The sequence below is a fragment of the Halichoerus grypus genome, chromosome 4 (genome assembly GCF_964656455.1).
Source record: "Halichoerus grypus chromosome 4, mHalGry1.hap1.1, whole genome shotgun sequence".
Lineage (NCBI taxonomy): Eukaryota > Metazoa > Chordata > Mammalia > Carnivora > Phocidae > Halichoerus > Halichoerus grypus.
Genome location: NC_135715.1, coordinates 163,826,033 through 163,841,612, shown reverse-complemented (window position 1 = coordinate 163,841,612; position 15,580 = coordinate 163,826,033). Strand labels below are relative to the sequence as shown.

At 37.7% G+C, this 15,580-nt stretch overlaps 1 protein-coding gene across 4 annotated transcripts in view; it reads right to left on the bottom strand.

Annotated features, from left to right (window-relative positions):
- The window catches only part of PARD3B (par-3 family cell polarity regulator beta), a 995,854-nt gene that overhangs the window by 461,130 nt on the left and 519,144 nt on the right, over window positions 1-15,580 (bottom strand). For all 4 annotated transcript variants that reach the window (XM_078071225.1, XM_078071227.1, XM_078071226.1 and 1 more), the window contains one exon: window positions 5,526-5,614. In XM_078071225.1, coding sequence (XP_077927351.1) covers window positions 5,526-5,614 — 89 coding nt within the window. The remainder of the gene's footprint in view (window positions 1-5,525; window positions 5,615-15,580) is intronic.

The window sequence follows — 15,580 nt, the reverse complement described above, 5'->3', positions numbered from 1 at the left end:
CAAAGCGGACAGTCACAGAACATTAGGTCCAACAGTACTACTCAAGCTAATGTCCTAAGATCCAACTGACAACACTGATTCAAATAATTCCTGGGACCAGCTGCTACCTATCTAAGATTTTAGGACAAAACTCGGGGTGAAGGTACAGAATAAAACGTTAAAAGTGAGCTTGTCATGAACACCTACTCTGCAGGAACTCCATGGCCAAGTGCTTCATTTGGCTCCATCCAGAAGAAACACATGAAGCCTGAGGGACAGAATATAAGAGCTGCAGACAGCTGCAGGTCCAATTCCTCACACGAGGCAAATGGACAGCATTTTTAACACTGAGATTATTAAACTCAGTCACAAGCTACTCATTTAGGGTAAGAGACAGAGGACTCAGGGCAGGTTGGTGGGGGACATCTCGTTTCGGAAGAAAATCATGATTAACTTATGAAATTAGAGAAACAGTGTATCTTAGCGGTGCCTTTGAGTCAGATATCTGAATAATCATTTAAATGAAGACCAAAAGTATTAGTTTCCTTATTTGGACAATGGGGAAATTAAGATAAATTCCTAATAGAACTGTTGGTTTAAAAACAATTAGAGGACATAACATGTACATCATACATACAATATCTGGTGTATACAAAAGGATCAATAACTATCAGCTATTAGGATTATTAGAACTTTTTGAGGGAAAGAGTTTATGGATTAAAAGGAAATTATCTCAAACTTTCCATTTTTTTCTCAACTGATTTCCTCAGTGAGACTTTTAAAAATATCCTCAAATCCTGTAGGGTTGAGGAACATGTTTTCTTCATGATTAGACGGCTGCTGTAGAGAAGCTGATGGGTAATAAATGGAGAGAAGGTTTTGGCTGGGGGTCTTCAGGCACTAATGCACAGGTCTGTCATATGGAATAGTGTGAGAGATGGACTGACTAGAGACCTCCCAGAAGAGTTTATTGATGGCATGGAAGTATGCTTGATTGTGAGGTCTTGTTGATGCAAATATACTGAGTAAAAACCTAACAAAAAACTTGTTATTGATGGTGGTGGGATTCATTTAATATACCTGAATTCAATGTATATTAATTGAGTAGTTCCAATGAGGAAGTTCTACAAGGAAAACACAGAGGCCAATGTCTGAGGAGTTCTCAATCTAGAGGGGAAGTTAAGATGGGTAACAGAGAATAATACAAAGCAATGGGATGGTAGTAGTAATCGTAGTATATTTTCAATGATTATAAGCTATTATTTAGGAGGCAGTGTGTTAATGGCCTTCTAGCATTATACCATGTATTCTTACCAGAAGTATAAAGTAAACATATCAGACCCATTTTACGGATAAGTAAACTGATACTTAGGAAGGTGAAATAAATCGCCAAACCTCACACCATTTCTACAAGGTAAGGTCAGGACTCACATTGGAATTTATTGTATTCTAGAGCAGGAGTTTTAAGATACTTTCACAGGAGTTTCAAAGTAGAGGCACTTCCTGATGAGGCTCAGAAGAAATTAGTACAGGATCAGGAAGGAAAGCTGGGATCAGGAAAATCTTCCTGAAGGAGGATTTTAGATGGAAGTGAGAAGGGCAAATGGAGGGGTGCCTGGGTGGCTCAGTCATTAAGCGTCTGCCTTCGGCTCAGGTCAGGGTACCAGAGTCCTGGGATTGAGCCTGGCATCAGGCTCCCTGCTCAGTGGGAAGCCTGCTTCTCCCTCTCCCACTCCCCCTGTTTGTGTTCCCTCTCTCTCTGTCTCTCTATCAAATAAATAAATAAAATCTTAAAAAAAAAGAACAGCAAATGGATCTTCAATCAGAAAAAGTAGGAGAGGGGACAGAGGGGCAAGCAGATGAAAGAACACAGTCTGCACTGAGAGACACTGAACCAGGATGGTTTGTGGACACACAGACTGGCTGTGATATTAAAGAAAGAGGCTAGTGAGCAGGGAGAAAGGAAGGGAAAGACGGGGAGATACTGAGAAGAGAAGGTTGAACCATCAGCTTGAGATCAAATCTCAGAGTGATACGTCAAATTCCACGCTGAAGAAAAAAAGCACTTAGTTTTGTAGAAAATGGAGTCATTAAAGGTGTTGGCACTAAGGAGTGGGGTGATAAATGCTGTGGTTTAGAAATATTTATCTGGCAGTGATATGTGGGATTGATTAGAAAAGAGTAAGACAAGATAGAGATTGGTCCCTGAGACAGGAATTAGTAAATTATTGCAATAATTGGAGAGGTAATAGGGCTTTAGCAATAATTACAGGAATAAAGCATGAATACCTGGGGAAAGGTTTAAGGGATTTTTTTTTTTTTGACATGGACTCTCCCAATAGTTTGCCAAATGAATGGCTATCAGAGGCAAAAAAGAATAAAACTTGATGGCCATTTTAAGCATGGGAGAAGAGGTAAGTATGGAGAAGGCCAATTTGGAGATGTGTCAAGGAATAGGCTGAGGTCAGGAATGAAGTTGAACTTAGGGATGAGGTGAAGGTCTTTTGCCTGTATTGCTTGCTGTTGAAACAGAAGCTGTAGAGCACCTGGCTGGCTCAGACAGTTAAGCGTCCAAATCTTGATTTCAGCTTAAGTCATGATCTCAGGGTTGTGAGATCAAGCCCCGCATGGGGCTCCATGCTGGGAGTGGAGCCTGCTTAAGATTATCCCTCTCCCTCTACCCCTCTTTGCCCCCACCTTCAAGAAAGAAAGAAAGAAAGGGGGGGAGAGAGGAAGGGAGGGAGGGAGGGAGGAAGGAAGGAAGAAAGAAGAGAAGCTTAAAGTGTAGTTAAAAAAAAAAAAAACACCCAATAGAAACCTTTTGCTTCATCATCTTAAGATCAAGGTAAATTGAGTAGTGCTTCATAAGAGATACATATTGTAAGACTATTTGGAGAACATCCTCTTATGGTTATTTTTCTTTAAATAAAAATGTGTTAATACTGGGTAAGCAGCTAATAGGTATGCTTATGATTTATGGAGCAATGTGTTTTAACCATTCACTGAACAAATATGCTGCTAGTATATCTGTATGACATGTCAGGAATCCTTTGGAGGATTCATAGTCTTATATGGGAGAATGAGAGTTACAATAAACTGTGGTATGTGTACTAATCATAACTGCAGTAGCAACTAATATTTATCCAACCATTCATTTAGTATTGTGCTAAGTGCAACTGCCTGTGATAAATCTCATTTAATCTTCACAATAATCTGTGTGGTCATCATACCCATTTTCCATATTAAAAAAATTAAAGAGGTTAAATAATTAGTCTATGGTTACATAGGTAGTGTTCAAACCCAGGATTTAACAAAATTCAATTGGAATGAAAGAATGGTTTGTTGAACGCTGTGGTTTAAGAAATTTTTACCTAGCAGCGATACATGAGATCAGTTAGGATAAAGAGATTGATATTCAAGAGAAGAGACAGTAGGTTACTATAATAGTCTGAGAAGTAATGAAGGCTTGAAAAATGACTATGGGGATTAAAATACAGGAATAGGTTCAAAACATTTTGAGATGGACTCTGCAAATTATGTGCTGAGCTTCTATGCCACCTGCATCGAAGTGAGCCCAAAGTCATATTCTTGGGCCAAGCTCTGTGGGAGAGCATGCCTTCCCTGCCCCAGGAGAATGATGACCACGTAACTCAGCCCTAAGTGGCTTCCTAATTTCTCTTCATTTGTTTCTTCATGACCCCATGCCAGCTAGAACCCATTTGTTTTCCTGGAATTGTAATCGCCAAGCTTCCTGCTGCCGGCTGTGCATGCTATGCTCTTAAGATCCTTCTCATCCCCCCTGTACCCAAGAGCCTGCAAGTGCTGGGAGTCCGCACTTTCTCTACTTTCTGAACTTGGCCTCAACCTGATTTCAGCTAATTTCTCCAAACTGGTGCTCACTATATGAAGTTCCTTAGCATGAAATAAAATACCAAAGGATAAAGGAAGGTGTACACAACAGGTAACACTGGAGTCGAAGGATTTGGAGACAAGAGTAGTGGATGCAGACTGGGTCTCTACAAGTTACTTAATTGCTCTGAATTGCAATTTATTAGCCTATTAAATGTGATGATAAAACTCTTGCAAAAATTATACATGTACACACATATATTTTAATTAAAAATTTTTTAATTCCTATACTCCATTCCTCTCAATTCTTTGTATCTGGAGAAAGTTTAGTTCATTTGTTCATGTAGCCATAAATCAAACAATGGTTCACTCAATGACGTCTATCCACAGAACATTTAGCCAAGATGCCAGCAAACTTTTCAAAAAGCTAACACTGAAAAAAGTGAAATTAAAGGCAAACAGAAGAAGAGTATTATATTCATTATGCCTACCTCCAAAAATAATCTTATCAAGCTTCTAAAAAGACAGTGCCCAGAAGGTTTTCTTGACCAAATTTTTAATATTGTGCATATCATTCATCAGAGCAATAGAATCTAAATAGAGCACCTATGTCATGTGGCTATAAATTGTGTGAGGGAAGTCCACACAGTAAATCAATGTGGTAAAGGATGATCACATATTTTTTTAAAAAGCTAATTCTATGCAAAATGTGTGGCAACTGTTAGTAATTGGACTGAATGAAAAGAATATGTTGAGTAAATAAATGAATGGATGACCATCAACCTTAGAAGCATCACCTCTGAGTGCTGAAGCCAACAATCTATTAAACATGGAATTACTTTTCTAGTGCAAAATTTGAAGCAACTTAGAAAAAATGATGGTAAGAGTGGTGGTGGTGGTGGTGGTATCATCATCATCACCATCACCATCACCATCATCTCGATGAGGACAATACAGTGGTAGCCAATGGCAGCAACCATCCCCATAACTTACTCTGGCCCAGGCACTGTTCGAAGTGCTTTACATACATGAATTCATTTAATCTTCATACCAACCCTCTGAAGAAGGGTTTAATACTATTTCTGTTGTACAGACCAGAAACTAAGGCAAAGAGAGTTGAATAACTTACCTAAGCTCATAGAACTAGCAAGCAGCCAAACTAGGAATGGAACCTGTGTAGTAGCTAAGGCAGAACTGGAAATTAGTGCAGAACAAAGTAAGTATTATGGAAAATGAGAGCAAATGACTTCATATAATGAGTTACTTACATTAAAACCATGAAAAATCCTAGGTGGTAGACTGGATTCATTTTATACACATTGAGTAAAATATTGCAAGATGGTTAAAACAGAATGCAGAGAAATATTCAAAGAGCTAATGTCAAAGTAGAACAGTCAACCACAATGAACTCTGAAAATTCACTTTAAACTGTTGTTCAAAGAGAAAAAAAGCAATTAAGAAATCCAGGTTGCAGAAGAGTTGAAAGACTTGGAGGCTCATTTATATATGTTGTCAGGAAGTTCTTCTATCATAAAAGAAAATAAAAGAGTGACTAATTAATTTTAGAACTGGGACAGGTTTCACTCCATTCTTCTACCTATCCTGACCTTCCCTATAAAATAAAAACAACTACAAACTATTAAAGAAACATTATCCTGTAATAACTAAAAATAGTCTTATTCACATAAAGAGAATACCTCAATGCATCCTTGGTTTTTGGCGACGTCAGTGGTTCTGGCTGCACACCATTCATAACTTCTCCATCTTCTAAGTTCTGTGTGGAATCCTGTAGTCAAACAAACCCATAAGCATGTGGATGCTATGCATATCGAACTAAGAATTTGAATAAAATGTCTCAACGTGAAACAGCAAGTGGTTTTACTCTCGATATATATAGTATGCTCCAATTTCTTTGAAGACTGGAAACAGGTGTTAATCTTTTCAGTGCTTTCAATGTTCTCTTCTCTCCTGTTTGGCTTCTGAAATACTCAAATGGGCCATTTACACAAGGCAATATGTTAAGAGCTTTGGAATACATCATTTAGCTTCCTGCTACTCAACCATAAGCTTTTGGGACTGAGTGTTTTAAATCAGCAAGGAAAGGGGGTACCAAAGGGAAGGTGCCACTGACAGGTGGTGATGTATTACCTTTAATGTACTGTACTTGCTTGCACCCCCTGGTGACACTAAAAACATAAAGAAAGCAAAATCCATGAAAAAAAAAAAAAAAGTTGCCTGGCAAGGTCACTCCTGTCAAAAGTGTAACAGGACTAGGGCGGGAAAAGAAATCTGGAGGTCTTACTCTGTCATAAGACTTTCATTCTGAGAATGATCTTCAGCAGAGGGAAACTAAAATTAACCATTTAATTTCTAAAATGGTAAGCACTCTTCCACTACAGAGAGCTAAGAGGGCCAGAGGAGGCAAGCACTCCAAGACAGTGGCCACGTTGAGTTGGATGTTACATAGAATGGGTTCTATAAAGCAAGCTTGATTTAGAATCTCATTTGTAAGGCATCAGATTTCTGGTAGGCTTTGGAACTGCACTTGAACAGAGGGATTCTGCAGATATACTACTCTTCAGAAGCAAAGTCATAAACCATGTTACTTGTGGACTCAGGTTTCATCAAGTCAACAAACCACATGGAAAAAGACCCATTGTCAAGCACCACACCTGTAAACAGAGCATCCATGGACCTAAAAGCATTATTTCAACAACAAAAAAAGACAATATATCAGTTAAGAGGTGGGGCATAAAGGAATTAGGTTAATATCTTGAAGAAAACAAGGCCCTGGACTCACAATTCAAGCAGTTTGTCAGTGTGAAATGATTTTAAAAATGTATTTCACTTTTAGACGGAGTAGCAACATTTCACATAGGGGTTCTGGCTTTTGTGAGGGACTTGGTCTACACTTGATTTCTTTTTCTAAAAATTTGTTTTCACCCTTCCAGAGGGGATAAAGAAAGGGAAGAAGATCTAAAAGGTCAAAGAATATGTTTTAGTTTAAGGCACCAAATCTTAAAAGATGAATGTCTTTGAAAGCTTTTAAACATCCCTACTATTATGAAGGACTTGATCTATGCTTACAGAGAAAAGAGACAGGGCTGGGCAGCTTACAAAAATACTTAGGTAATTTAACAAAATACTTGAACTCATGACTAGTGCCCATGTCAGAACATTTGCACGTTCTTCCCTGTCTCTCTTACACAAGAGGGAGTTCTAGGAAGGGTAAGGGCATGTCTAGTCCTCTATTAAGTACCCAACACACAGAGCTCATTGAGGGGATGTTAATGAATGCACGAGCAGAATGGCATTGTATTAGCTTCCTAATGCTGTGTAATAAATTACCCCCAAATTACATGGATTAAAAAAGCCTATTGTCTCTCAGAGTTTCTGTGAGTCAAATATTTACAAGTGGCTTACACGGGCGAGTTCTGGGGTAGAATCTCTCATGAGGTGGCAACATATCAAGATGTCAACAGGGCAGCAACTTCAATCAGAGGCATGACTGGGGCTTTAAGACCCACTATTTTATTTTTCTTATAAAAATTTTATTATGATATAATTCACATAACATTAAATTTACCCTTTTAAAAAGTACAATTCAGTCTATTTTAGTTGATCTACAGAATTTTGCAATCATCAGCACTATCTAATTTTAGAACAATTTCAAAATCTCAAAAAGAGACCCCCACACCCATTAGCCATCACTCCTATTCTGCCTGCCCACCCCCACACCCCTGCTGGCAATCATTAATTTACTTTTTGTCTCAAGAATTTACCTATCATGAACATTTTATACAAGCGGAAGCACAAGATATGTGGCTGTTATCACTGAGTACGAGGTTCTCAAGGCTCATTCTTGTTGTAGGCTCATTCATGTTGTAGTATATATCAGTAGTTCATGCATTTTAGGGCTAAATAATATTCCCTCGTATGGATAGACCACATTTTGTTTACTTATTCATCACTTGACAGGCACTTGGGTTTTTTCCACTTTTTCTGGTTATAAATAATGTTGCTACAAACATTTGAAATAATGTTCAATTGTGAGATAAATGCTGCTAAGAAGGACAAGTTCTTGTGGGCATTTATGTCTTCATTTCTCTGAGATCTACGTAGGGGTGCTGGGCCATATGGGAACTCTGTGTAACATTCTGAGGAACTGCTATAGTATTTCCATAGTGTTGCACGATTTTACATTCCCATTAGCAATATATGAAGGTACGAATTTCTCTGAATCCTCACCTTATTGCACTTTTAATTTTCCTTTTTTTAAATTTTAGCCATCATGGTGTGTGTGAAGTGGTTTTCTTTTTGCATATCCCCAATGACTAAGGATTTGAATTTCTCTAATGACTAATGATGCTGAATATCTTCTCATGTGATTACTGGACACTTGCAGATCTTCTTTGAAGAAATAGCTAATTATTTTTTTTATTATTGAATTGTAAGAGTTCCTTAAATATTCGGTATACAGATTCTTTAGATACATGATTTGCAAATATTTCCTCCCTTTCTGTGGGAGACACTTCTTGAAATTTCTCCACATGCCCTTTGAAGCACAAAAGTTCTTAATTTTGCTGAAGCTCAATTTATTTTTTTTCTTTTGTTGTTAGTGCTTTCTGGTGTTGTACCAAAGAAACATTGCCTAATACATGGTCACAAAGATTTACTCCTATATTGTTCTAAATGCTTTATAAGGTTAGCTCTTATATTTAGACATATAACTATTTTGAGTTAGTGTTTGTACATAGTATTACTCACCATTTGTCATAAAGATAATTCTTTCCCCAATGAGTTGTCTTAACACTCTTATCAAAACTCAACTGAACAAAAATGTAAGGGTTCATTTCTGGACTCTCAACTGTATTCCACTGATCTACATACTTATCCTTATGCCAGTACTGCCCAGTCTTGAGTATTTAGTTTTGTACTAAGTTTTGAAATCAGGAAGTGCAAATTCTCCACATTTGTTCTTTTCTAAGTTTGTTTTGTCTCTTCTGAGTCCCTTGCATTTTCAAATAAATTTTAGAATCAGAACATCAAGTTCTGCAAGAAAAAAAAAAAAAAGCCAGCTGGATTTTGGTAAGAATCACTCGAATTGGACATCAACTTAGAGAGTATTAGCAGCCTAACAATATAAAGGCTTTGCATCCATGAACAGTTAACAGTGGCTATCAGTTGAATTAAATATTCTTTTTGGTTCTGTAATTCTTCATGGATATATATCCTCAGAATGTCAAAGAAAAAACTGGGATATATATTATAAAGTGTTAACTATTTTTGCCTCTTTGCTTCCTACTCCAAGTGGAATTTTCTTGCTGATCCCTTGCTAAGATAAGAAAATACCCCACTTTCTGGTTCAAATCAACATTCTACAAGGTTAAAATAACTTTTTTCTAGTTCCAGTTAGATGGTAAGTAAAGGTTCTATTTATGTCAACAAAATACTTAATGCTCTAAGTATATGGAAACGTCAACTAGAATTTGAAAGCAATATTGGGCCAATTGCAATGTGAATCTCTGCTCAAGGATAATTCTGAACTGACTACGGTTTTATAGCAATCATGTCAACAACGACAGACTTAAAAAAGAACACACACGTTCACAGACTTCTCTGAGACAAGAGTCCCACTATTTTAAAAGGAGCATTGAAAAGTCTTTGCTTCGCCACAGTTATCAAAAAGGGCAGTGACTAGAGTTTATCATCTCAACTAATGGGCAGTGTGTGTCACTTGCCAAAATCATTCCTATATATTGCAACAACAGAATTCTCTGCTATTCTCTAGAGACGGGGCAGGCAGACAGATGCTCAAGGCATCCTGCAAGGATGCAAAGCCAATTCCAAATTAACTTCAACAACACGGGAGCAGTGCAGTGCTCCCAGACTTAGAAACAACAGCAACTTCTTTCTTGACGGGGTCCATAAAATCACTTTTTCCAAAAATTACAAGATACCTGACAAGCAATAATTTAGGGGCGCTTAGGCTTTTCCTTCACTAAATAACATGGTGAAGAGTCACGAAATCACACGTATCTAAAAATGAAATTTTTTTCCCCCTCATAGCTTATTTAAGTAACTTTGAGAACAATCTGTGAAATCTGACTTTTTAGTTGGGAAGTAAAGGGGCAAAAATAATCTGACGATGAAGAGCTAGAGGTATAAACAAATGATGTGGAACAGACACGATATTTCTTCAACTTTAGACTTGAGAAATATTCATTACGCGATTTCAAGTCCCCAAAGTTGCCTCTAAAAAAGTCAACGGTTTGGGAAGCTCTACGCTTAATTGTATTAATAAAACTATTATAATTTCTATTTTTACTGTTAACTTAAAATAGCCAGATGCAATCCACTGCCTCAAATATGAGGATCTAGAGCAACTTCAAAATTTTCTCTTGTCTCCTCCTTTTGCCCAGATTACAATTCTTTGCTCTCTGGTAAAGTTCAGCGGGAGGTGGTGTCTGGCCAACCCAGCAGAGGCCTTGAAGAAGCTTGTCCTGTATCTTTTATCAGAGCAGGGAACATATCATATGTGGCTCTCACAACAGACAAGTTTAATTACTACAATTTTTAAAAAGTGAACATTTTTAGCAACACTTTCAGGATCATGGGAGCATTTCTGACAGCCAGAATGAGTTGGATTTAAACATCACTGCACTATTTTTAGCCTGAAAATCAACACTTACATAAATATTCCCAAACCAATTAGCGGCAGCTGGAAAGTAAAGGTGTTTACATTTAGTTAGCACTAGCGCTAACAACTCCAAGGGCTCACAGGCCGCAGGAAAGGGGCGCAGCACTGAGCAAGGCACTCCTCCCCAGGGTGATCATGGTGTTGGCACCAGGCTATCATTTCATATTCCAGTTGGTATAAGTCACTGATTTCATACAGAAGAGCATATTTGTCATGTAGCCTCATTAAGTTATACATCTCCAAATAAACTTAACGCTCTTGATAAAACTTTTTTGGAAGAAAATGCTACCCGAATTCTCGTTGCTTTTCCCGAGCCGACCACAGCTCTAAAACAATACTAAAAACAGTTTTATAGCTCCGTTTTTCATCTCTCATATAAGAACTAAAATAGAAGTCCCATTATCAACAGATGTCTTTGACGTATAGGTGAAAATATACGGCTTTGATGTTTTCCCCCTCAGTGCTCTTTAGCCACATTTGAAACCACTTGCCCACAAAATTTTAACTGCAATCGAGTGATGTTTCAAAGCTCAGGTGCATATTATAACAATATTTGCATTCTAAAAAGCCAACTGCAAGTTTCTTTTGAAATTGCACATGAGTTTTAGAATGAGAGTAATAGAAAAATTATACAGAGAAGATTTGAACGTCAGGTTACGTGCCTGATGCTCATACATAAACATAATGTAAATTTTAAAATTCAAATTCTGGGCATAATTTCAGAATCTTTGTTTTTACATTTTAGAACAAGAATATCTGTGCTAAGTAAAAACAAGTTGTATTTGATAAGCACACATATGAAATGATCATGCATTTTGGTAGTCAAGCACTGTCATACAAGCTTGACCTAATATATATTCTTCGTGCCTTGGGCAACACTTTACCACGGGAAATCATGGCCGCATAGATACCACCTCAAAAGGTTTCAGTTCTAGCAATTTAACATGCCCATAATTCATTTTATTTTTTTTCATATTTTTATTTATAAATATATTATTAGATTGTATATCCATATGTCTAGAAATTGGCAAGAAAATTGGAGATTTGAAAAGTGCTGAATTTCAAGTTTCTTAAGAATAAGGACAATTTTAACAGAGATTCTCAAATTTTAGCATGCATCAGAATCACCTGGAGCCTTGTGAAACAGATCGACAGCGCCTGTCCGAGGTTCTGATGCAGTAGATCTAGGGTAAGCCCTGTGAATTTGCATTTCTAACAAGCTCCTGCTGCTTCTAGTCAAAGAACCACACTTTGAGAAACACTGCCCTATAGTAACTAGTGCAGATCTTCAGAAATTGTTAACAATTTTTTTTTTTTTTAAGATTTTACCCATTTGACAGAGAGAGACACAGCTAGAGAGGGAACACAAGCAGAAGGAGAAGCAAGCTCCTCGCAGAGCAGGGAGCCCGATGCGGGGCTCGATCCCAGGACCCTGGGATCATGACCTGAGCCAAAGGCAGACGCCTAACGACTGCGCCACCCAGGCGCCCCATAAATTGTTAACAATATTGATTAAGCACTGGAAATAATGGTGCTGATGAGCTAGTCCACTCACTTTATAGCTAAGAAAACTGAGACCCAGAACGGTGAGGTGATTAGCCATTTTTACTTATTGTGACAGCAACAAATCCAGAATCCAGGATTCCTGATTTTTGGTTCAGTGCTCTTTTCTGAGTATCATAGTAATAGCTACTGACTTAATGAATGCTGACCTTATCATTCATTTTATCGATCCTGTTTTCTTTCAGTGACATTAACAAAAACTCTAATAATGTCTTGAGTATATTTTCTTTCTTTCTAAGATCTCAAAATATTTCATATATAACTAGATGCATATTCATGAAAATCCTAAATAATTTCTTGGCATTCCTATTTTAATTTTATGCATGGACATATCCAAAAACAAAAAGGTTAATGTCTTGTCCAAGGTGAAATGAAGGGTCAAAGAAAAGAACGAAAATTACTTAGGATCTATGTCTCCTGAGATTTAGGTCTGCATGCAAGCATGTTAAATATATTTACATTATAATGTCTCTCAGTTATGGATTTTATGCAAATAAAGAAGCAACATCCTATCATGAAACTTTAAAAGAAATGATTTACATGGAAATCTATCAAGTGTTTCATTATTCTGAAGATTGAGCTCTAATAATTCTATTTTTGTAAATAAAAAGTTACTTTGGCAGAATACAATTAATTAGATCATAAATAGTAAGTCCTCAAACCTTGCCTGTGAGGTGTTCGTGCGCATATACACACACACTGCTAAGCCACAAGTTAAGTTACTGGAATAGATATGGGGTAAGACTGGACTGGATTTAAATAATTCTGGACTTTGTAAAATATACAAGCCAGAAATCTTCCAGTGGACTGTATCCCAGAGACTGCACAGTCATGAATGATGTGCTGCCCGGGTTCAACCCCACTGACAACACAGAGTGGGCTACACCTTCTCTTCATCTGGTCTGTGTCCAAGAGATATTGCATGGTTTTAGTAGGTTTTAATAAAAATAAATTTTAAAGGGGGAAAACTAAGGTACGGTAGTAAAATTAAGCTCTGGTCTAAGACAAAGGAGAAAGGTTCCAATGGAAGTTCTCTCATTGCTTTGCCTAGTGACCGGACACCTAATTTTCTGGCTCTCACTTTCATTATCTATAACACGGAGACAAGAAGATTTCTATTTCCTTTCCAGATCTAAAATGTCCCAGTACTTAGTGAAGGTACCACTACATAGTAAGGCAGGCAAGCCCCCACTGAAGAAACATACTTAGAAAAATTCTCCAAGAGATCAATTAAGAGGTGATTATTCATTTGAGCAAATGTTTTCTTGGAAAGCTTCTCCTGAGAAGCAAATTCTCATAGAAACACGTAATTTTATACTTTCTTCACATATGGATTCTAAATAACTTTTGAGGAACAAATCTATAGCCTGAGGTAAAGCATACTTAAAATAAAACTCTCCCATCTCTACCTCATTATCTTGTTATTGTCTATGATCTTTTCTTGGATATTTCCTTTCCTTCTTATTGTTAATTAGCACAGTTAGAATTCACTGTTATGATTTCCCAGTATTTTGAGTTAGGTTTGAGAAGACAAATGAAAAATTTTTTAATAATTTTTTTTTTTAATGTAGACCCTTTACACATTTTACCTGCTGGTTTTGTGTGTGTGTGTGTGTGTGTTTTGCTTACGTGTTTCTGGTAGGAATTTATAAAGTGGCCTCGACTAAACCTGATACCAGGGAGTTAAAACCCAGTATGAGTTTAAAGAGGCGGGGGGGGGGGGGGATCCTGTTTTGTTTGTGAGATCTGAGTGGAATAGACACATTGACCAATCTCATCGACATATCAAAGGAAAACCACCATTGATGTGAGGATCAGCGTGTCACATGCTCCGATCTTTCCACAGAAGACCAACACCAATGGGTTGCTGCTTCCCGAACACATTCAGTGAAAGGCTGCTTCAAAATCCTTAGAAAAGCAGAAGTTCAGAAGTTCAACAAGGCGACTCTGCAACCCTTATTTTAATATCCACTCTTACTCACACTCAGCACATTTCAAAAGTGCTGAAATGAAAAGTGGAAAACACATGTATTTTTTTTTCCAATATAACACTGACACAAACATATTTATAATGACCACTTTGACTTATAATTAGATTCTTGTCCCCACCCAGTTACAGCTGATTTTCCCTAGTTTTCTATATTATTAACCACTTTAAAACTACTGGAGCCTAATGCTGAGGCACAAGATGACACCGTGTATTCCTTAAAGGGTGACAATATTGGCCAATACAGCACATGCTCCCATAAGGGTCTGCTTGAGATCATGCTCCCACCATAAAACATATGCTCAAAAGTAGTGCAAACATCTGATGCTCTTCCATTTAATCTATTTAAACTGTACCATCTTCTCAAATATTTAGAATACAGGACTGCCAAAATGGACAGTTTGATGGCCCTGGGGCCGGATGTGTGTCTACAAACCATCACCCAAAGCTGGTAAATATAAAAAGACTTGAGGAAGTTGGGATAAGTCAGCAATTACAAAAAATCTCTAGCTTAATCGTCTTCACTTTGCTGGCTGAAATATATTTCAATCAAGTTTGGCTCAGGTAAATGTACCATGGGCATTTAAGCAAAGCTATACAACTTCCCGGTTTGGCTGGGAGAGAGTATAAAGATAAAAGGACACATTATTAAAGGAATACTTTTCATTTGCATGAGCATTTCGCTTTTGCTGCCACAGGCACACTTCCCAGCTGGGCTTCACTATGAAAATCTTCACTATGAAAATGGGATGCAGAAAATTTTGAATCCACGGACCAAGTCCATAAAGACATGTTTTAGGAAAGAAAAACAAAAAAGCACAGGGAATTATGCGTATGCTTGGTTTAGTTGTACCTTTCAAAAATATTTTCAAAATGAAGGAAGTAAAAAAATCTCATGTTGAAAAATCCTTTATAATAATCAGATGGGAGCACCAAGTTTACAACCCATCTTCATTCATGAATAAGGCACGTTCAAGGACTTTAAAAAATATCTTTCTCGTTGCCTTCATCCTGTAGGCATTTTACTCTCATCCCATCCAGCCCCCGACTGCCCTCACCCTGCCATGTGCACTTGCCTCTCTCCCATGACCTCCATCTATCTTTCCACACAATCGCTTTGCCATTCACTTTGTCATTCTTGCATTTCACTTCATGACACCTTTATTGGAAGCCCCTGGTTTCAAAAGAGCAATCTCACTAGCTTATGCTATAAAGACCAACTGAAAATAAACATTGGGGAAGGATCTTCTCTGACAATGGAAGGTGCACTTGAAGCAATCTTTGCCATGACATATGTGAAGAATGAAGAATAGAAGGAGAAGCAAAAGTACAGCACGGAGAAAAGCAGCAGGGGAAGGCAGGGCCAGCTGTGCTGTCTTGGGTGTTAACAGCATGTGGAAACAGCTTTCAGGAAAGTGCAGAGGTCTGAACCGCAGAGAACAGCTGTAGTCAAGAGTCGCAGTCAGCAAAGAGTATGCTCTTGTTTTGGTTTTTTTCTTTAG